The sequence below is a fragment of the Colossoma macropomum genome, unplaced genomic scaffold (genome assembly GCF_904425465.1).
Source record: "Colossoma macropomum unplaced genomic scaffold, Colossoma_macropomum, whole genome shotgun sequence".
In the NCBI taxonomy this organism is placed as follows: domain Eukaryota; kingdom Metazoa; phylum Chordata; class Actinopteri; order Characiformes; family Serrasalmidae; genus Colossoma; species Colossoma macropomum.
Genome location: NW_023494802.1, coordinates 27,087,009 through 27,109,102, shown reverse-complemented (window position 1 = coordinate 27,109,102; position 22,094 = coordinate 27,087,009). Strand labels below are relative to the sequence as shown.

General features: G+C 38.4%; 1 protein-coding gene across 1 annotated transcript in view; it reads left to right on the top strand.

Moving 5' to 3' along the window:
- Positions 1-6,035: 6,035 nt before the first annotated feature.
- The window catches only part of mical1 (microtubule associated monooxygenase, calponin and LIM domain containing 1), a 35,627-nt gene continuing 19,568 nt past the window's right edge, over positions 6,036-22,094 (top strand). Inside the window, 13 exon segments of the mRNA XM_036591037.1 lie at positions 6,036-6,230; positions 9,796-9,903; positions 16,881-17,183; positions 17,264-17,471; positions 18,562-18,675; positions 18,759-18,778; positions 18,780-18,855; positions 19,097-19,252; positions 19,408-19,508; positions 20,246-20,503; positions 20,587-20,702; positions 21,179-21,305; positions 21,415-21,487. Of these exon segments, the coding sequence (XP_036446930.1) occupies positions 16,923-17,183; positions 17,264-17,471; positions 18,562-18,675; positions 18,759-18,778; positions 18,780-18,855; positions 19,097-19,252; positions 19,408-19,508; positions 20,246-20,503; positions 20,587-20,702; positions 21,179-21,305; positions 21,415-21,487 (1,510 nt within the window). The 5' untranslated portion in view covers positions 6,036-6,230; positions 9,796-9,903; positions 16,881-16,922.

The window sequence follows — 22,094 nt, the reverse complement described above, 5'->3', positions numbered from 1 at the left end:
CGAATATCTAAAACAATTAACGTTAGGTCAGTGTTCAGCTTTTGGATATTCAGTATCTGTTGTATAAACTGAAGTTTGAGCATCCACTTTATGAAAATATTAATTTATGTATGGTAAGTGGAATAAAACCAAGTACAAGAAATCACTGCGTCACTTACTAGAGGTTAGTCAGAATAATGTTTCTGAAATCTCCTTGTTTTCTTGCTGCAGTCACCTGCACGTCCTTCATATACCAACAGCATCTTTCAGGTATGGAACCACCCTTTATTTACCTTTCTTTTTCTGCTGGGTTACCGGTTTGATTTCACTCATTTTCTGTCCGTGTAATCACCCAAAATAAGTATGTCTGTCTGCGTTTGACTATTTTATATCTTAATCATACGTCAACACAAGTATATCTTTTCCTTTCTCATGGTTGACTATTGACTGACTGTAATAATGATTGGGAAAAAAATTGTGACAATTTTATACAGTCCCAGTTATAATTAGTACAAAGTACAAAACTTCTGAACCTGAGTAAAAGTAGAAATTCTTAAAATACGAATATTCTATTTGTTTTTTACTTGAGTTAAAGTACAAAAGTACTTGTTTTTAAGTTGTGAATTGGAACTCATAGTGCACTATATATTCATTTAATTTTTGCAAAAGTAAGTACACCTTTATGGAAGTTTATGGTAAAATAAGAATTGTTATGTGATGAATTAATATGACCATGGTGACTAATAAAGTAAACATGAACTAACAAAGGGTAAAGTTCCATTTTGATTTCAGATTGACTTCAAATGTATTTCATCAAATTATCATAAGTAAAAGTACTGAATTATTGCAGTTCTGTTTTAATTAATACTTTCTGTTCCTGAAGGCTGTGTGGCTGCAGGCATTAGAGTTAATTGTTCCTGTCTGTAGCCACACAGGTCTTTTCATTGGAAAGTACTCATCAGAATTATAGAACTTCTATAATAACTTACAGTTCCTTTACTTCTGATACAAAGTCATTTAAAAGCAAGCACAAATATTGATCTACTTTTGGTCAAGTAATATTTTACCAAGAGCATTTCTACTTTTACTCAAGTACAGAAATTGTGTACTTTGTCCACCCTGCTGCTGGCTTACAAGCAGAGTTTAGGAAACAAACCCTGTCTGCATAAACAGGTATTTCTCAGATCTGCTCAGAAACAATGTCTTGACTGGATTTGGGAAGCTTGTCTGCTTATACAAATGCAGTTTGTCAACATAAACATGCCAATGACTGTTTGTTATTAAATTTAGTATTTTAAACTTTGATTAAATGTGATCTCTTCCTACAGCCATCCATCTGCTGCTTCTAGTTCTTGACTCTTAAGGACTTACAGCTTGTCCTGGGTACTTTTATTTATAGTAATGTTATAGTGTAGCTCTTTGTAATGTTAGTATATGTTTCTTTACGTATTGCTGTTGTATAAATGCAATAGGACTTTGAATGTAAAGTGTCACTGTGAAAACCAGTGCATTGTTATTCACAGTAACACTCTCCTTCTTGTATGCTATTGCATCCACAACCCCTTTTTTCTTGTTTCTTTGTAGATTTTATTTCTCATAATGCCTGCTGGCTGCTATCTGGTGAGGGTTTTATTCATTTTGCTTAGTTTTTTCTTTATTTTCGATGCAGCCATGAAGAATCCACAGTAACAATCATGCTGCAGGTGACAAAGAAATCGACCAGAGACCTCCACATCTGTTAAGAGCCGAGTATATTTAACATTATTGGGTAGGGTTCAGATGTTCATTCACTGTCTGCCTCTCTCTCTCTTCCACACATGCTCTATATATACATTCACTGACCACTTTATGTACACCTTACTTAAGCCTGTTTGCAAATTACATCACGTCACTGCGTTGCTGTGGCACATGCTGGAGGGCAGGAAGTGATTTTCATAGAAGGCACTGTCACAAGTTTTCAAAATGCCTATGATTTATGTTGTTTATGGTTGCTAAATTAGTTCTAACTGAGAAATTACAAGGAGCTTTTATCAGGTACCAAAGCTTGTTGTTTATTAGGGGAAAAATGCAAGAAATTGCCAAAACACCAGCAAAAAAATGCAAAAACACCAGCAAAAAATATATTTTGCACAGTTCATCTGTGGGTGTGCATAGGTGATAGATTTAAAAGGTACAAGCAACACCACTTACACTAAAATTAGTGTTAACAGTTAAACAAAAGACAGGTGAACATACAAGTTGCTTATATCTGCTGCCTCAATAGCAGGGAAGTCTTTCAATTCAGTTGGGAAAAAACGCTCCTCTTGAAAACATAAGGATTACACCCAACATATGTTGTAATTTTCTCTTGTAATATACTCTAAACTAGCATAGTATGGGCTTGCCTCCATCTTGTTTTCTGCTTTACACGTCCTGCCATCCATCCGGAATTTGCACGTCAACTCAAACCATGTGACTGTAGAGAGTGTTAGAGATTGTAGTCCATCTGTTTCTCTGCATAATTTGTTGACATTTATCAGACACAGCAGTGCTGCTGGAGTTTTTAAACACTGTGTCCACTCACTGTCCACTCTATTAGACACTCCTACCTTGCTAGTCCTTGTAGATATAAAGTCAGAGATGATAGCTCATCTGCTGCTGCACAGTTTGTGTTGGTCATCTTCTAGTCCTCCATCAGTGGTCACAGGACGCTGCCCACAGGACGCTGTTGGCTGGATGTTTTTGGTTTGTGGACTATTCTCAGTCCAGCAGTGACACTGAGGTGTTTAAAAACTCCAGCAGCACTGCTGTGTCTGATCCACTCAGACCAGTGCAACACCCTAACACACCACCACCACATCAGTGTTACTACAGTGCTGAGAATGACCCATGACTCAAATAGTACCTGCTCTGTGGTGGTCCTGACCATTGAAGAACAGAGTGAAAGTGGGCTAACAAAATATGCAAAGAAACGGATGGACTGCAGTCTGTAATTGTAGATCTACAAAGTACTCCCATATAGGTGGACCTGATTAAATGGAAAATGAGTAAATACAAGGTAGCTGTAAATGATAGTGGCTGTGTGTGTGTGTATGTATATAAAACAGCACAGTGGTGTACTGCACATTTCAGTTTTGTGTGTATTTTTCTTTAACACCTGTTTATAGTAACTTTATTTACCTATGTACTGACTATTCCATTTCGTCTGTGTTGTAGGCAAGTGCTATGTAAGACAATTAAAGCAATTGTTTCCAAATGATTTCTAGTGTTGTCATTGAAATTCATGCATGCATACAGGTGAAAACAGATGAGCTTTAAGAATTTGTTACTTTACATGGCATGATAGTATGCATACTAGCTTAATAGATGATGATGCACATTAAAACTGGCAGACTACTGATTGTTCAGCTGTGTTCACCTGTGCTGTACTGTATTCATTGGGGTTTGGGTCAATTGGTTTTCTTTTTATTGTTGTCTGGATTCTGTTATGCTATTTCAGAATTAAAGTGAATGTTAGTCTACATGTGAGCAAATGCTATGCTTTTGATTGAGGTACATGTAGTTAATAAATAGTGATTTACGCAGAAACTATATGGAAGTAAATTAGGTGAGTATATTTTTCTAGCTGGGAGTGTTAATATCACGACGTATCCGGATGTGAGCCGAGTATTTAGGCAGAATTGGCTTGAATCTCGGCCATTGAGGTTCAAGCTCAGTGTGCAGTATTCGGCCTAGATGTGGCCCAACTGATTTTTGCTATCTGGGAGACTAAACGTTGAAAGGTAAGACGTTGAAACAACGTCGCGATATCAACGTTGATTCATCTTTCAAAATCGAAACACAATCCAACGTTGTTTCAACCTTGATCTACGACGTTGATTCAACCGTGAATAAACGTTGAAATGCCCGCTGGGTTAGTTTAACGTAGTTTCAATGTATTATGGCCCTTTTCTTCATAACAACCATAAAAAATCGCTAGTAGTATGCTGATGTCGTAGCTAGCTAGCTAAATTTCCCGTTCCACCTTAAATGGTACAGCAGTTACACCTTTTAAGGTGGAACATGAAACTTCGAACAAGAAGCTAGCGAACTGATGACTTCAGCTTTATATCACCGAAGAATTATGGGCTGGGCGATAATAAATACGTGTCGCATCCCCCTTTCTGAAGGCATGTGATTCCCTAAACTGAACTAAGGACCAGCAGCAATGTTGCTGAACATTACCCTCCTCTACTATCACTGCAGACCGGCAGGGTCGCCTGAGCACCGCAAGCCTGTTAACGTAGTAATGTTATTCTTTATTGTCCCAATATGGTTGTCCCATTTCATAGGGGAAGATTTCAACCACCACCACTTGTAACTCAGTTTCAAGGGGCAAGGTGACACTCGAAAACCAGGGGTAGAGGTAAAAATAATAAATTGGATTGGGCTTTAGTCGCACATTCTGTACTGCAAACTCTAATGTAGATCAATAGTACAGTCATAGTGCAAAAACTCTGTTTGGCACTAGAGGGCGCTGCTTCCTTTTGTTTAATTATTGATGACTAAAACTTGGTGAACCCTCTCAGATCTACAAAAGTCAGCGGCGTAATGTGATTCCTTCTCACAAATCTCTTGTAATTCATTAATCAACCAGTTGATGTATTCACTCAGGAATAACCCTACAGAACCCTTCAGAAACACTGTTAAACAGCTACAGCTCAGTCAGACTGCTGCTGCGAGAGTTTTACCAAGAGAACAGAGCACATTACTCCAGTTCTGAAATCTGTACCCTGGCTTCTCCACTGATTAGTTACATGAGAGATTTTAAAGTGGCGCTACTAGCCTATAAATCACTGAATGGTTTATGCCTATAATAAATCTCTTATGTGTTTAAAGAATAGAAACCAAATAGGTCTCTTAGGTCCGTAGATACAGCTCAGCTAGTAGAGCCCTGCTGAACAAAAGAGAACCATTTAGAATTGAAACCTGGTTAACATTAGAGACCACTAGTTTCTTGTTAGAATTATTCACACTGTGATATCAACCCATCAGGAAGAAACAACCCTCAGTGACTATTAGACTCCACCAGGAACCAACAGAACCTTTTAATGGGTTGTATGATGTTTTTTTTAGCAGGAAGCCCAAACTAAGCTTGATGAAGCAGGGTGTGGCTGTTATGCTGCAAACACCTGAAACAAACTCCTAGAAGATCTTAGATGTGCACCAAATCTACCTTTTTTAAAATCCAGGTTAAAACACTTCCCTTTTCATGTGCCTATAATTGAATTCTAGACTTGCATTTTATTACAGCACTTTAGCATTGCATCTTTAGGCAGCTACTATTATTAACATATAGGCCCTTAGCCTTTCATTTCTATTGTTTTTTTTATTATTATTTTGCTTTTGTGTACTTTGTAGCTACTTCCTATTATTTGTTTTCTTTCTTCCAGCTATTGCACTTTGTTTCTTTTTACCACTTTATTTTTTTATTTGTATTTTTTTTCATTCTTAAGCACTTTTTTCTTTATTGTTCCTTTTGCTGTTCTTTTCGCTTTTATTTATGTAAAGCACATTTAACTGCCTTTGTGTATGAAATGTCCTATATAAATAAACTTGCCTTACATGATCCGCAATCTAGGTATTCGCAGCCTAAAGACTGTAAAAAAATAATTGACCATGACTCAGTTTATCTTCGTATTGTGTAAGAGGAATATCCAGTCAGTCTGCTTTGCGCTGTAAAGGGACGCGTACAAGCAGGACTCCCCTCAGCTTTAGTTACTGAAAAATGTCTCGTCTTCGATGTTTTATTAGGGCTTGTGGGCACTATAAATAGTGTACCTACAAAAAGCGCTATAGTCATTTAAATAGTAGTACTTCTCTCTTCAGACGACGTGTTGACTGTACACGAAACGCCGCCAGCAGCGATGTTCCAAAAGCTACAGTTGTGATTAGTCGCACAAGAAGGAATTTTCGCACCCGTATTCCGACAAGCCCCGCCTCCGGCACGACAATTGACTAGTAGTCTGTCCTCACGAGCGGCTTGCGTTCTGCCTTCTGGGCTATGAATGGTCAGAAGTTCAGGCAGCCCGCCTGTGAGTATTAGATTCTGCCCAATCCTAGCGCAGGAGGCAGGGCTTGTCCGAAAACGGGCGGGAAAATTATCTCGCATAGGTAGGTTGGAAGAGTTCTAAACCACCGGAGTTTCACGAAATGCCATGATGCCAGGGTAAGAGGAGAGAGCGAGTCTGTGAGTTTATAAGGCTCTGCTGACCTGTGAGAGAAAAAGTCAGGTAGGTGTACGACTCGACGTTTCTAAGACTTCCCCTGCAGCTTCTGTCAGGGACTAACATTAGGCTTTTGTGTAAAGTCTGTTGTGACATTTCGGCGGCGAGTTTCTGTTTTCTGTCGAGACCGAGAGAAAAGCGAATTTCCCACCACAGCGTGTTTGTCCGTTCCGTTGGCGTTTGCTTGTCTCGTCTTGTTGCATTTGCTTGACGTTTATTTAACGTTGTTTGACGTTATCTGACTGTCCGTGTCATAGAAAGTGACAGCCATTCGAATGAATGAATAGCCTGATTTATATTACTTTGTGTGGTGTTGGCGTTGAGATAAGTTACCTTCATGCTGTTAGAAACAAGTCAGAAGTCCGTCCGCCGTCATGGGCTCAGTCTCAAATGACTCCGTACTCCTTACCTAGTGCACTTTGTTGGTCTGAAAATAATGCTGCATCTACATAGTACAAAACGAAGAGAAGAGTCATTTGAGACGGAGCCACTTGAGACTTACACATAGTGCACCCTTTGAGTGAAGGAGCCAGAAGTTCATAACTCACGGGGCGTAGGGAGCTAATTGAGATACAGCCAAAATATTGACTGTTTTGGGTGGAGTTCATTTTATGTCCCCTTTTTCCTGCTTGTAACAAGTTTATCGCTCACCCGGATGCTAGAGCAGTTTCATGGGCAGGCTAAAGGCTAACGAAAGTAGATTACAAGTTTAAAAAATCTCACGTAACAGGTACGAAGACGGAACTGTTACCTTTAGGCTACTTTTCTTGTCTTGGTAGCAGCCTTTCCACCTGTTTCCTTTTTCGAGTCTTTTTCCGTTTACAGACACTGTTTATCCGCAGTCACCGAATATACATTTCAGTTCACGTCTAGCTAGCCAGTGGCCTTAAGTAGAAAAACAAATGAGAATTTTGAAAATGTGCTGTTTATTCGAATAAAGGCAGAAAAAGCATCTCTCCTTTGTGCATTTGGCCAGTTCTTGTCACAGGGGCTCTGTTCAGAGCGCGGTTATGTCATTACTTTAATACAGGGTGCAGGTGATGTGTGGGCTGTTGTTCGCAGGGTGTTAGCTAGTTAACCTAGCTGTTGCCTTTCTGTCGTTATACAGAGCTCAAAAAGAAACCGTTAACTGCTTGCAAGCAGAAGTTAACAAACAGGCTACTGCAGTGAAATTGACACTTTTGTAATGCCATAGCTTCTACACTTGCTTTGCAACAAGTGGGAAATTTGTGGTTCTTAGTGTGAGAGAGCTTATGTCTATCGCATGTGTATCTTGGACGAAACGACTGTCTTGAAGATACGCAGGGCGTTGAGGCTTGTAGGATGTTGCAGCACCCTTTTTGCAGAAGTTTGTCAGGGCTTGCCAAAGAGGTTTGGCTTATTTGGTTTCAGAAGAAAGTGACAGATCACCTCAGTCTCTTAGCAGTCAAACTGCACATTTTGTGGAAAGATAGATGTTTCAACCTTTTGACTCTTCAAAAAAGTTTTGTAACATGAAACAATGACCTTTTTCTGCTATATATAGACACCTTTTTTAAAGGTTTTGGTTAATGGTTCTTCAAAGACTGCATTAAATCGTGTTCTCCTTTAGGTTCTAAGAAGAGCCTGGGACAATTATAATAACTATAGGCTTTACACTAGATGTTGGAACATTTCTATGAGAATTGCATTCAGCCACAAGAGCATTAATGCGGTCAGGGAATGATGTTGAATGATCGATTTTGCTAATATTTTTAAATATGGCACTTTTTTTTTTCGGTCCAATGCATCAAACCTCAGAAAAACTGAATAGGCATGCATATTGTGTATGGTGAGAATGTCTTAAAGTATCATGATGTTATATATCTGCCGTCCCTAGATAGAACACCATTCATTGTTCCAAAAGGATTTCCTTCAGTTGGTGTTTTGATGAATATTCTACAGATGATCAGCCTAACAAAGCCACCGGTCCCCCTCACTGTGAGGCTTAAGTATTCAGGGCTGCGCTGATCTCTTGGTGTATGCCATGCATGTACTCGCTCACATGTGAAGAATGTGGTGAAGGATGACTCATCTGACCATATCACTTTTTTCCCACATCTGCATAGACGAGTGCCTATGGTACTTATTTTGCCCCACTGAACTCTTAAATGTGCATTTGTCTTAATGAAAGTGTCCTATAGTCCTACTATAGTATCCCTTTCTGTGTAGTTGTCGACAGACTGTTGTTCACACAGTCCGCATTGACATTCTCAGTCACCTGAGGAACTGTTGCTCTTCTGTTTTTTTTTTACATATATAGCATTGAAAGTGCACTTTCAACTACAATTTCTACTATTTACTGATGTCTTTCACACAGATCTAAATGCAGGTGTCACTTTAGTCACTGTTTTTATTGAAACTCTAGGCAGTTGAGCAATACTTGTGACTGGAGCCATCCACGCCCCAATAATGAACCCATTTTCAAAGTCTAAAATCAAGGTCAGCTGGGCCTGCTTATCATATTTATACATTTTATGCTCCCCATTTTGAGAGTATACAATAGACAAGATCAAGAAAATTATATACACCACACTGTTCACTCTTTACTGAATATTGAGTCTGTTTTATTGTCCTGTTTTTCTGTAGCTTTCTTGGCCATCACTCTCTTAAAAAGAGATGTAAATCTTACTTTAAATAAGTGGAAGTTAAATAAAACAGCAAATAATGTGTCTGTGCTGTTGAAGTTCTTTTAGTTTTGTTCCGATCGTTTGACTTTGGTATTTGTTAAGTGCTTAAGTTCTTCAAGACTGAAAGGAGAACTCCTCCTGACACAGGAGCACTTCCTTCACATAATCACCTCAAAAAGGACCAGTCTTGCAAACCTGCCCACTGGCACCTTTTAAAAAGTCAACATCAGCTTGTTACGTCTGCTATATTTTGCAATTTTGCACCTGCTCTTTATGATGTTGACAGTCAGATGGAATTCTCTGAGGGCCTGCAGGTCCTGACTCATCTCAGCAGAGAAATTCCGAAGTCTACTCTTCTTCAACTTTACCTGGTTTAGCATGAGCATTGTTGAAATCATGATCTTTGCCTCAACTTGGGCAACTACCTCCCTGTCCATTTGTTGGAACTCTATCAAGCATACTGTAATGCAGTTTCTGTAATGCAGTCCTGGTTTCTAGCCTTTCAGGTATAACTAAAATATCTCACAGGCTTGCCTTGCTGCCCTGACTATCTTCAGTTTCTCTTTTCACAGCTTTTGATCGTCCTGTTATCAGTCTTTAGCTCTTGTTTAGGTTATGTGCTTTTTGTCAACAATTGAAAGATTCTGCCTTTTCATGAAGAAGTATGAAAATCAGTGGGTTAATGTGATATGATGGAGGGATGAAAGAAAGCATAATAAGGTTAGGCGGTAATAAATTAATGAGTGTTATCGCTATGAAATGTGAACTGTGAACTGCTGTTGTCTTTGTTGTATCAGTTGTATCGTTCTACAAAGTTTGATGGCTCTAGTTTCTGTTGGTGTTTATGGGAGCAAATGATTATTTCATATTGACCGCACTCATCTGTCTAACCCTGCTATTCTTTCTTTCCAAATCTTCCGTAGGATTTCTGTGGGATTTCTAAGGAACTAGAAGAGAGCTGACAGGAGCTTAAGCACACTTCTGGGAAACTGCAGATTAGAAAAGTGGGTTAATGTGAGTGTGGTGAATGTGTAAGTAGTGGTAAACTTTACATTCCAAGTGAGCTATCAGTGTCTCAGTTAAGAGTAAAGATCTGAGTTATTATGATCTTGTAAATGGTTTTTGTGATATGCCACGCGCAGATTTTATCTGAACACTGGTGTGCAGGGCATCTGGAGAGAACAAGCATGCCTGTGATTCAAATCTACTCTTCTCTCAGACACTGAATCCAAAAATTGAAATTTTCTCCTAAACTGCTTGTTTAAAAAAAAAAACAGTTGAGGTAGTATTTGAAATATTGTTTTTAAAATTTTGAAAGTAGAATGAATAAATCTGGCTTTTGACCATATTTTTACTGAGCTTATGTTCTTGACATTGTGAAAGAAAACATAAGAATGTGCATTACGTGAGCTGTGAAACCAAAAGAAAGTTAGAGCTAACTTATCTCCTTCAGGCAGTTTAAACATGAAACAAAAGCCAAACGTCATTATGGCAGGAAACTAATCACCTCACCTGATTAGTTTCCTGTTTCTTTCTCTTCAATAAAAAGTCTGTTGTTTTTGTTAGCAGTATTGTTTTAGCATTATTTTTATTCTGTTAAGTTCTGTTTAAGCTAGTTTTATACATTCTTCTTTTAATGATTCAGATACTTGTGGCGCACTTTTTCTATTCAGTAAGCAGTTCACAGAATTCAACGGAATAGTAATGACGCTCATAATACGCAGAATACTACACTATACTGTAATTTATGCTAATAGTAATCAGGACTATGTTAATCCACAAATCAGTGAAGAGATTTTGCAGAAATGCTTTGCTGAGCCAGTTAATTACAGGTCACAATGTTGCAGGTTGTTTGACCAGGGTTGCTATGATATGTGCATGCAGCTGTACTGGTTTACAGTGTGAGTAAACAGCATGCCACGTAACTGATTTGAAGTGAAAAGTAATAGGCAAACAGCACACTCCCTGCTTTGTTAAATCAGTGAACTGTACTGAGCTGTTATTGAAGCCTCTGGGCACACATGGCACAAAGCCAGGCACAAAGCAAAACACAATGAAGAGCATAGTAGTGACCCAGAGCTTCAATTTATAGATGCCAGGGTACATTATTGACCTTTATCAGCTCCATTACCAAGCAAGAGTGCGGTGTGTCACTGTTTTGAAACTTGCTGTATGTGCATCAGAGCAGATAAGCTGAAACAGTTGTGTATCTTTAGATAGTGTTAGATCGTGTTTTGTTCATGCATAATGTTTCAGCACAGTTCATGGCAGTAATTAAGTCCTTGTTATAGTGTTTGTGTACATTCTCACATTTAAAGCATTTAGAGTCTTATATGTTTCTTTTGGTCTTCTTGCTTGTCTTTGTTCTTGTTATTTTTGATTTTACCCTTTCTTAAGACTAAATGTTTAGTCCTGAGACCATTAGAAGTACATTTTAAAAAATACTTTTGCAACAAGAGAAGTTCAGTTTCAAGCTCAACGGTAGCTGTTTGGGTTGTCCTGATGTCATCCAGTGGATCAGAATCTGAGCTGATCGTGGAACATTTGAATGGATTGTCTATTGACTGTTACATTTTAATGGATTGTCTGACTATGTTAAATCCAATCTTCTGCCAATTCTTTGCTCCTGTTTATGCTTTAATTAATATTTTCGATGAGGCGCCATAAACAAACATTATCCACAGCCTACAGAAGTGAGTCACATTTTCAGTAGCTAACAAAACAGTCCAAATGTCTACAGTGTAGAACTATTTTGAAGAAGAAGATCAAAACTTTTAATATCGGCACTGTCCGTGTTTTCGACTGCAGTCAAGTCAGCCACCATATGTTAAAATAGACACGTACACTTGCCAAGAGTGGCATGCCACTAGAAGCACATACAAACTACACTCCCACCACATTTTTCAGTTGCGAGTCGCAGCTGGTTAAAAACGAAAGTATCTAGAAAAATGTCCTGCTTTACCGGCCATGCCACTTCTGATTTTAAACTGCTGTCTTTAAACGAAGAGAAAGGGACAGACAACTAGGGATGCACAATGACATCAGAATCATGTACTTATTGGCAGATATTTGCTTAAAAAAATCAGCATGTTTAGATTTGACTGACCTTTGATGATGTATTTATTATAGTTCAGAAGAGTTTGTTTAGGTGATGCTGGGCTACTGCACTGAACCGTCTGCATTTTATTAATAATAATTTTACTGCTTTTGTAATTTTAAAGAAATAAATGTAGGCTGTGTTCCTCTCATAAATCTGGGTAGATTTAGGCTTGGTTTTCTAGATTTTACGAATTTTTATGTATAAATGTATATAGATATTGGCATCGGCAGATGTGTACATACAAAAATATTCTATATCAGCATCTGCCCACAATTCCTATGGGTGCATCCTTACAGACTGCTGCACATATGTTTGAGCAATATGTAATTGTAGCTCATTCACAACACTGTGAAATGGGCATTTCATTGGGACATCCCAAGATAGATATTTTTTACAATACATTTTATGATTATTTCATTTTTCTTTAGACTAGCGTTCTGCACTGGCAAAACAGTAGTACCTTATTTATTTGTTTATTTATTCATTTACTTATTGTTTTAAAATAAATCGTTTCACATGCTACACACCACATCCTGTAATGCAGGGTCAGTTATTCTCTTATGGACTCCTAGCATTGTCAGAATATGAACCAGATGTAAGTACAAAATGCATCGCCACATTTTTCACTTGCGAGTCACAACTGGTTAAAAACGAAAGCATTTAATAAAATGTCCTGGGGCATGTCTCACAAAGCACATTCAACTTAGACAGGATTCCTGATTTAGTTTCAGCTTCACAAAGCATAGCAAATCCACACAACAGTGGTTTCACAACCGCAGTAAAGAGCTTTCTCTGTTAGCCCCGTTGTACCCAAGTTTAGATACTCAGACTGTGATAAATGGCCATGAAAACATAAGGAGGACTCAAGCTGCATATGTTTGAAAGAAGGAAAAAGAAATCATACTATGTAAACATATATAAAATACCTTGTAACAGTAAATGGCATTGCTGTCACCATTGTTGGAATAATTGGAGTAACAAGAATAATACTTGCTTTATATACATGATAATTATTTAGTATGATTGTTTCTTCTGTTGAAAAGCGATATCTGTCACGAGATGCCACAAACGTATCAAAGAAAAAAAAAATTGACCACCAAGAAGACCTTAACTTACCTTGCCCCAGAGCATGTTAGGCATGCAGCATAAGTTGCCATGGATGTAGCCTGGCAGAAAGTGATGTGACATTGTGAGAGAAAAAATCTAGGATGAGATGAGTGCCTGCTTTTCTGGCTGTGCAACTTCTTTTATACTGCCGGATCAAGACGTCCCTAGTAGCTGTATGTTGTCACTGACAGATACAAACCTTGTATCTCCAAATGATAAGAGGAGAATGGAAGTAAATATAAAAAGATCTTATTGCAGATATTTTTGGATGAACTCTATTTTTCCATTCATCATGAAACTTCCATACAATGTAAAGGGCCACTGGTGTTCAAATAATGTCAAAAAATTAAAGATGGATATATAAGGTTTTGTTCCAACAGTGGTGATGATATGATGTCAATATATCATGCTTTTTGTCAGAATCTTGAAGGGGGTTTGCATTAGAGGTCGGAAATATGGCAGAGCTCTTTATCTCAGAACTTCATCTTATGATATTTAATTTTTAGAACAGACACAAGAGTATTACTACGTTTAGAAATGCTAAAATGTTTCACTTACTACATACTACATCCTATTAAGCAGGTTCAGTTAAGCTGTCATGGACTCCTGGCAGCCCTGGATAAATATTTCACTGACACTCTGGTCAGTGTTCTGAGTGATTACAGTATCCACAGTATGCTCAGAAAAGCTTAGGCTTAGCGTTCTAACTTTCGTTTTTGTTTTTTTTTTCTTTTTTCTTTGTCTTACATCAGCTTGAAATTGAACCCCCGTTGTTTTGAACCCAACCTATCTATACTTGACCCTCACCTGTTTTTCGGTGACAACTTCTCAGGGTCATTGCTTACTTCATAACTAAATATGTAAGAGAAATAGAAACAGAGGAAACCCTCTCACTCTGGTGTCTTATCTCTCTGTCATTGCTCTTGCGTATATTCAAGCTTCCTTATGCTTATCTGTTCTGTACATGTGAAGCTTTAATTTCAGTCATGCCATGACAAATATTCTCATGATGCCTTATTACCTTCACCACAGAGTGATCAGTAATAATTTACATACAAGTAATAAGTTATGTGTCTGCTGTACAGGCTATGCTTGTGCGCCTGAGGTTAGGAGGGGCTTTTGCACGAACAGGACGCATGTGTGAATACTGTCTGCTCTGTGATCTCTGAGTTTCAGGAAGTGGTGAAGGTTTATTTGAAGAATAGCATTCTGTGGGTGAACGAACAAGCTAATTAAAGGTTTTAAATTTACATATTGCCTTATACTGTCTGTTGTGGCACATCCTATGATTGTAATACCCAAATGTCACCATAGAACCAGTATTTTGTAAGTCAGAGTTTCACCTTTGCACTTTGAAGAGTTTTTTTTCCCTTTTTTTCCACTTTTTGTTATCTAAGTAGATGAGTGTAGACATAAGAGTAAGTAATATGACAGATATAAATTCTTGATACTTCAAGAAATTTTCATGATACATGATGTTACGATATTTAGTTTTTCTAAAACTATGAGTGCAAATGACTTTTATTTTACATACTGCAATGCATTAAATCCAATGAAACAGGCTGAATTATATTCTCTCTGTAATGAAACATGCAGTTGAACAGTGTTCTAGAAGTACCACAATAATATCCACAGTATGCTCAGAAAAGCATATTGTGACATAGTTCGACATAATTTTTCACAGTAACCTAATAAATATCATCATCTTGCCCCGCCAAACACTAGTATTCCTGAATGTGAACATAATAGAACACAAACATTTTGGGTGATGTGATATCCTATATTAATTCCAGATTTACTGTACCTAATATAGATGAGATTGCTGAAGAAACATGGCTGTTGAGCTGTGCTGGTTGAACATGCTTAGTGTGGCCAGCAGATATCACGTCTGTACAAATGGTATGGTGAACGATTTAGGAAGTCTTCAGAACACATCGTCAGGTTTTAGATATCAGACAAAAGATCTTCAAAATATTTTGGACAAAACGTTGTGCATTCACATGATAATCATTATTGGATTTCAGCAGTTATCTGATTATTCAAGTGATCATATAAACGGTCCGTGCTGGTAACAGAATAACCGTGTGGGGAAAAAAACTGCTGTAAACGGTTCAGGTTGTATTTTTTCCCTCTGATTTAACTATTATTTGATGTAAATGTGGGAGCAAACACAGTAATAGTGTGCAGTTTGAAACTTAGACTCAATTTAAACCCAATACTTACATTTAAAAGTGTACTCCTCAGGCGCCATTCGCTCGGCACGCCGTGAACCTCGGGATATGTTGGCTTGCCATAGAAACGAAGGACACATTTCTCGGCCGTATTTGAAGGAGCCTTCGAAATAGCACGGCCTAGTCGCGCCACTGTGACGCAGTCGGCCTTCAAATGCGGCCTCCGAAGGACACAGCCCCTGAATTGGGACACAGCGACAGTGATAACTGAATGAGCTAAAGCTTAATCTTTGTCAAATAAAAGGTAAATCGGAGGGAAAAACACCCCCCTATACATTTACAGCAGTTTTTTCCCCACACAGTTATTCTGTTACCAGCACAGGCCTACTGTCTTCCATTACATTTAATCACAACAGCGTTAATTGGATAAATATTGTTTCTGTTGCAGTGTAAAAGAGGTGGCCTACTCTGATATATTACTCATAAAATCCCCTAGCTCTCTTATCTAGATCCCCCCTACTGTTTATTTCCAGTCTCAGCTAACTTAATGTAACAATAAACCAACATCCTTGGAGTTCATGCTGTTTTATACCAGGCTATTTCCTAAGCTATTCATGGAGGGGAAGTTGCAGTTTAAGCAGTAAGATTTCATGAATCACAGATTTGCCTCTCCTTCCTTGTATGGTGTAGGTGCCAGTCTACAGTCCGTAACATCACATGCTAATTTGTCATTTATCATATATAAACATCGTTAGTGCTGGAGACCTTTGGTCATGAAAATGACTCAAGCTGTAACTCAGATCTCTGATAATAAGTGCCTCAGCTGTAACATCTCTGATAATGGGCATCACAAAAGGAAGAAAGCTAGGCACCCTACATTTTTTAGTGGTGGTTTTCCAGTTCAAGTTCTAACATGCCTTTTGCAATAGGGAGGTGATCCCTATGAGTATACCAACCAAGTGCTAACTAGCTGTGGGCTTTTTGCAGATTCACTGTTGTTGTTGAAGGTTGTCTTTAACTCGCTGGGTGACGCTTTTGCTGATCAATGTGACATGGTGTGTTTACAAATCACATTTAGGAGAAGAAAGGTTTTTGATGACCAACAGTCACATATGGGAACCTACTCCTGATGGTTCTACTAAATGGCTGTACAAGTAAATAGAGCTTTATTTAAAGTCTGTTATGATTTGTTTGACATACATCTTTCAGAGGTCAATGTCAGAGTGCTAGATTTACTCTGAACGATGTGGAACTTGGTTTCATTATGTTGATGTCCCTTTTGTGCACTTGCTCAAAGAGACTATTGTAATGCTGTTGTATGAATGAAAATGACCTTTGGTAACTTTAATAATAATGTGCCTGGAGACAATGGTGTTGGTGTGTAATGGTGTTTAAAAGAGTTTTGAAATTCTACTGGTGTTTGTTACTTGAAATAAATTCCTGGGCTGTAAGACTGAAATTAATTAGTGGCTATGCATTTACAGTCCATAGTCTGTCCATAGTCAAGTGTAAAAAAAAAAAATCATTTTGTACTTACAAACTGGCCACCAGTTCATCAGTTAATTGTAAATTAACTTTCTAAATAATTATCTACTCATGTAAACTCTTCCGCCTTGGTCTTCTTCACCAGATAGTCTACCCGGTAGAAGCCTGCAACCCCTGACTGCTCAGTATGGCTGATAAGCAGGAGCTTGGTAACCAAGCTCACGCTCTGTTTGACCGCTTTGTGGCCTCCCAGACATGCAAAGAAGTTCAGCAGAATTTTGCTGAGCTTTGTCGCCACCTACAGTTGGACTCTCAGGACTACCACCACTTCTATAACAAGCTGAAGGAAAGACTCAACTACTGGAAAGCTAAAGAACTCTGGCAAAAGATTGACAAGAGAGCCTCCCACCCAGACTATGAGCAGGGCAAACCCTGTGCTAACACTAAGGTATTATTATGTCTAAGCTTGCTCAAATTATGTGTTGGTACATTAAGTATACCAGTCATCACGTTTCTCCCTCTTTTCAGTGTTTAGTACTGGGAGCAGGTCCATGTGGGCTGAGAACTGCTGTAGAGTTGGCTCTGTTGGGTGCACAAGTGGTCGTGTTAGAGAAGAGAACGTCTTTCTCCAGGAACAATGTCCTGCACCTGTGGCCCTATACTATTCGAGACTTGCGCAACCTTGGTGCAAAGAAGTTCTATGGCAGATTCTGCTCTGGCTCTCTTGACCACATAAGTAAGTGTCATAGTAAAGTTCATTTAAGTTCATTAAAATTGCACATATATACAGTATATACTGTGGCACATAAATTTGTGTGTTACTTGGATTTGGCTTGGGCAATTTGATGATATCATCATTATGGTTTCCACAGATTTAATAAAAGATGTTAAATGTGTGCTTGACACAGTGATCAGCAGCTTTGTTTTACAGCGTGAAAGAATCTGTCCATGAGTATATTTGATACAGTCAACTATTTTTGGGGCGTTTGCAAAAGGAAAAAGTGCAAATGACGGAAAGGAGGTTTTTTGTTTGTTTGTTTTGTTTTGTTTTGTGTTTTGCAATTGAAAGAGTTTCTTTCAAAGATACACATGCATTTTTTTTGTATGCATGAACGTTCTGCACTTCAATCTACTCTCTAAAACTCATCAACTCTCTCAAACTTCATTTACAGTGAGTTGCCCTGTGAGTGAACTGTCACACTGACGCGCTGCTACATGCCTCAAAAACTGAAATGAAAAATACTGTTTCTAATGTTTAGTTATCATCAGGTCTTTCCAACCAAGTTGATTTTTACAGATGAAAAATCAGATACAATTTTTAGTGCACTGAAACATTTGCCCTGATGCAAAGAAGATACTGATTTATTAAGGAGTAACAGCAAGTATCATTTTTTGTTTAGCCAGTGTGACTCAAAACCAGACAACAGGTCCTATTCTGCTAAAACGTTCATCACATCAGCATTAAAAGGAGTGACCAAAACACATGACCTCTGACATAAGACAGGTTCAAAACTTGACTTTTAAATCAGTAAAACATGGTGTGAAAAGGTCTGAAGCAGCTGGAAACCATCCTGGATGTAGTGAATGTTACTGTAAAATACTCCTGGTTTTAAGTAATTTTAAAAATGTATCAGTTTTTCAGAGTTACTTATTGTCCTCTGTTAATGACAATTTTATCAGAGTATTATTTATTTATTTATTTAGAAAAATGAGAATTACCCGACCCTACCTTGAATGTGGCTGTGAGGCCATTTATGAAAGGTGGTTGCTTAATTGTAAGTCATTTTTGAGGGTTACTTGATTGGAAAACATGTTTATATATGTAGGCATCCGTCAGCTGCAGTTGATTCTGCTGAAGCTGGTTCTGCTGTTGGGGGTTGAAGTTCACACAGGAGTGAACTTCAAAGGTCTGTTGGAGCCTCAAGCGTCAGGATCAACAGGTATGCAATTAATTTCTGTCTGTCTGTGTTGTAACTCAGATCTGAGATAGGACTTAAGCTGGTTATTTCTGGTTCTCTTTCAGGCTGGAGAGCCTTGGTACATCCCTGAGCCTCACCCTGCTGCTTCCTACCAGTTTGATGTCTTTATCTCAGCTGGAGGAGGAAGATTCATACCTGATGGTAAGCTGTTCACACACAAAACGAAAATTTTCATATTAAGAAAGATACAGGCAAATTACTATTTTGAGAGGACAGCACTGTAGACTAACAGTCAAACAACCATCTAAAGCAGAACAGAAATGGAAAGGACATGATTTAACATTTGTTACGAGGTGAAAATACATTAACAAGTATGTAAGTGGATTACTTATATGATTAACTAAATCAAATATTAGATGAAAGGTCTCTGTCTCTGCATCAGGCTTTAAGATAAAGGAGCTGAGAGGGAAGCTGGCCATTGGGATCACTGCTAACTTTGCAAATCGGCATACTGCGGCCGAGGCCCAGGTGCCAGAGATCAGTGGCGTGGCTCGCATCTACAACCAGAAATTCTTCCAGCAGCTCCATACAGAGATGGGTATGGAGAAAGGATACTGGGAGGATATGGACTTATTAATAGATGTGCACACATGCATATACACTCACATTATTACACACATAAAAATATAAAGAACACTGATCATTTTTTAAGTATCCTCCATTTTCTCATTTCTCTCCTCCTGTCTTTTTCAGGTATTGATCTGGAGAACATAGTGTACTATAAAGATGACACTCACTATTTTGTCATGACTGCCAAGAAAAACAGTCTGTTGAAGAAAGGGGTTATTAAGCAAGTAAGACCAGCACACTGAACCTGTAGATCATTATAGTCAGCAAATTATTTACCTACGTTGGAAAGAGACACAGACCGACCCAGTATTGTCCCCGTTCCTTTATGCGGATGCTTCAGATAGAGCTCTTTTAAGTCATGAACCTCTGGAATTGGTCCATGCTAAACCTCTGCTAATGGATCTCTGGGTGGACCCATATTCACATTGTCTGAATGTTCCTTTGTAGCAAGTACAGCCCACTCTAGATCTCTCTAATTTTGGTAAGGGGCTTTCAGAAACGTTTAGAAATACCAGGACCATAGTACTGTAAGAGCTGTACGAACTGTAAGAACCCGTATTGTGTTGCATTGTGTGTTTATTTTTGCTTTGATTTCTTGTTGTGTAAGAGTTAGAATGTAATGTTTGTGATGGAAAGCTGCCTTGAGCTGCACTGCCACCTGGTGGCTAGCTAGGGTAGCACAACATTAGTGACAAACTGTTCAGTCTTACAGTATTTAGAAATGCAGTGTTATCTCTTAGGGCATTAGGCTGCGTACTTGTTTCTGTTTTATTTACTCTTTTCTTCAATAAAACGTGCTGAAGCATTTCTCTGCTCATTTATGAACCTGTATATTTAGTGACTGTCTCCAAAGAAGCCACACATGTGTAGAGATAAAGTGAGTTTGTTTTTGCTTAAAACAGGTGGTCATTAGGAATCAGTTCAGTGTGTTCTCTACCAATTACCACTCTCTTTTTTTCAGGACAGCAGTGATGCAGAGCAGCTGTTGGCGCAGGCTAACGTTGACCAGGAGGCTTTGTTGCAGTACGCGTATGATGCCGCTCAGTTCTCCACTGGCCACAAGCTGCCTGATCTGGAGTTTGCACTGAACCATGTGGGTAAACCAGATGTGGCCATGTTTGACTTCACCAGCATGCACCGTGCTGAGTATGCTTCACTGGTGAGGGAGAGGAGAGGCCAGAAACTCCTCATCGGCCTGGTTGGAGACTGTCTGGTGGAAGTGAGTACATAGCTTAAGTGAATCCCTGCAGCTGTAGTTAAAGTTTGCTGCGTTGCTTTTAATCCAATTCTTTATGTGCACAGCCTTTTTGGCCTTTGGGGACTGGCATTGCCCGAGGATTCCTGGCTGCCTTTGACACAGCATGGATGGTGAGGAACTGGGGAAAAAGAGTGACTCACCTGCAGGTCCTGGCTGAGAGGTATTGACTATCATTAATATTTATTGATTTAATGAGGCATTTTTTAATGAGACACTTTGATGTTTAAATGTTTCCAGTTGTTTATTGTTATGATGAGCAAGTCCTTTGCTAAATCAGGCATCCCCTCACCCACATCCCTCATTACCTTAAGGTTCAGCTCTCCCCCTTACACTCCTTGATCTATGAACATTTACTACTTAAGGATTGTTTATTAGGTTACTAGTATTTATTATTATTATTATTTTTAGTAGTAGTAGTTGTAGGAGGAGGAGGAGGAGGAGGAGGGATTGGACAGTAAGCAGCTTTGAAAAATGTATATATTAAGGCACATATTGTCTGGTTAGCCACTATGACAAAAAGTTTGTGAATAACTACTTTGTCTGGCTATAAGCCTTGGTTAACAGCTTTGGTAACAGGCTTCACTAGGAAAGAAAAGTCTGGCCTCTTATCTGTTTGTTCATCTTTGAATGAAACAGGGAAAGTGTTTATCAGTTGCTGTCGCAGACCACTCCTGAGAACACCAGCAAAAACTACTCTGCCTACAGCATCGATCCCAGCACTCGTTACCCCAACGTCAACCTGTCCTCCATCAAGCCTAAACAAGTAAGAACTATATAGCCACAACACACTTTTAATTTCATGGTTTCAACACAGTCACATGTACTAACAGCAGTTTAAATAGTTTATGATTTGTACTTTGTTTATTTTTTAGGTGCAGCATCTGTATGATGTTGAGGACAAGAGCAATAAAAAGAAAAAAGTTCCATTACCAAATAGAGGCCAAGGTGAGAGATCAGCTGCACTAATTAATACCACTCTATCACGTTTATGAAAGATGAAAGAGATCATTTTTACGCTTAACTTTACACAACTTTACTTCAAGGGCCCATATCATGGGAAATGAATGTTCCCTCACTTTTTTTTTTAAATAAATGATTTGAAGTAATATTGTTGAAGTGATATTGTTAAATTTGTTGTTTCTGCGATTCTCACAAGAACCAATTCATGTACAAGTATCCACCTATTCAGCCAACAGTTTAGCTAAACTGCTTCAACCCTTTACACTGAAGTTATATGGAGTGTTTCAGCTCTGATTGCTTTTTGATTTAGGCACAATACAGGACAGTCAAACAGAACAGATATCCTTTACATATCAATCTCAAAGGCACAGTAGTAAAAACAACTTGTTTAATACTACGAGCTAAAGAGAGGTTACAAAATAGTCTTTTAAAAATAATTCATGACCATTGTTAGTACATAAATGGTCTACTTATTAGACAAATGTAGTAAGTAGACCATAAGAGAAAAAATACAAGTACAATAACAGTGTAAAATATGGGCCCTTTAAAATGGCATTAAAATAGATTTTTTGTATTTTCTTGTAAAAAGTGC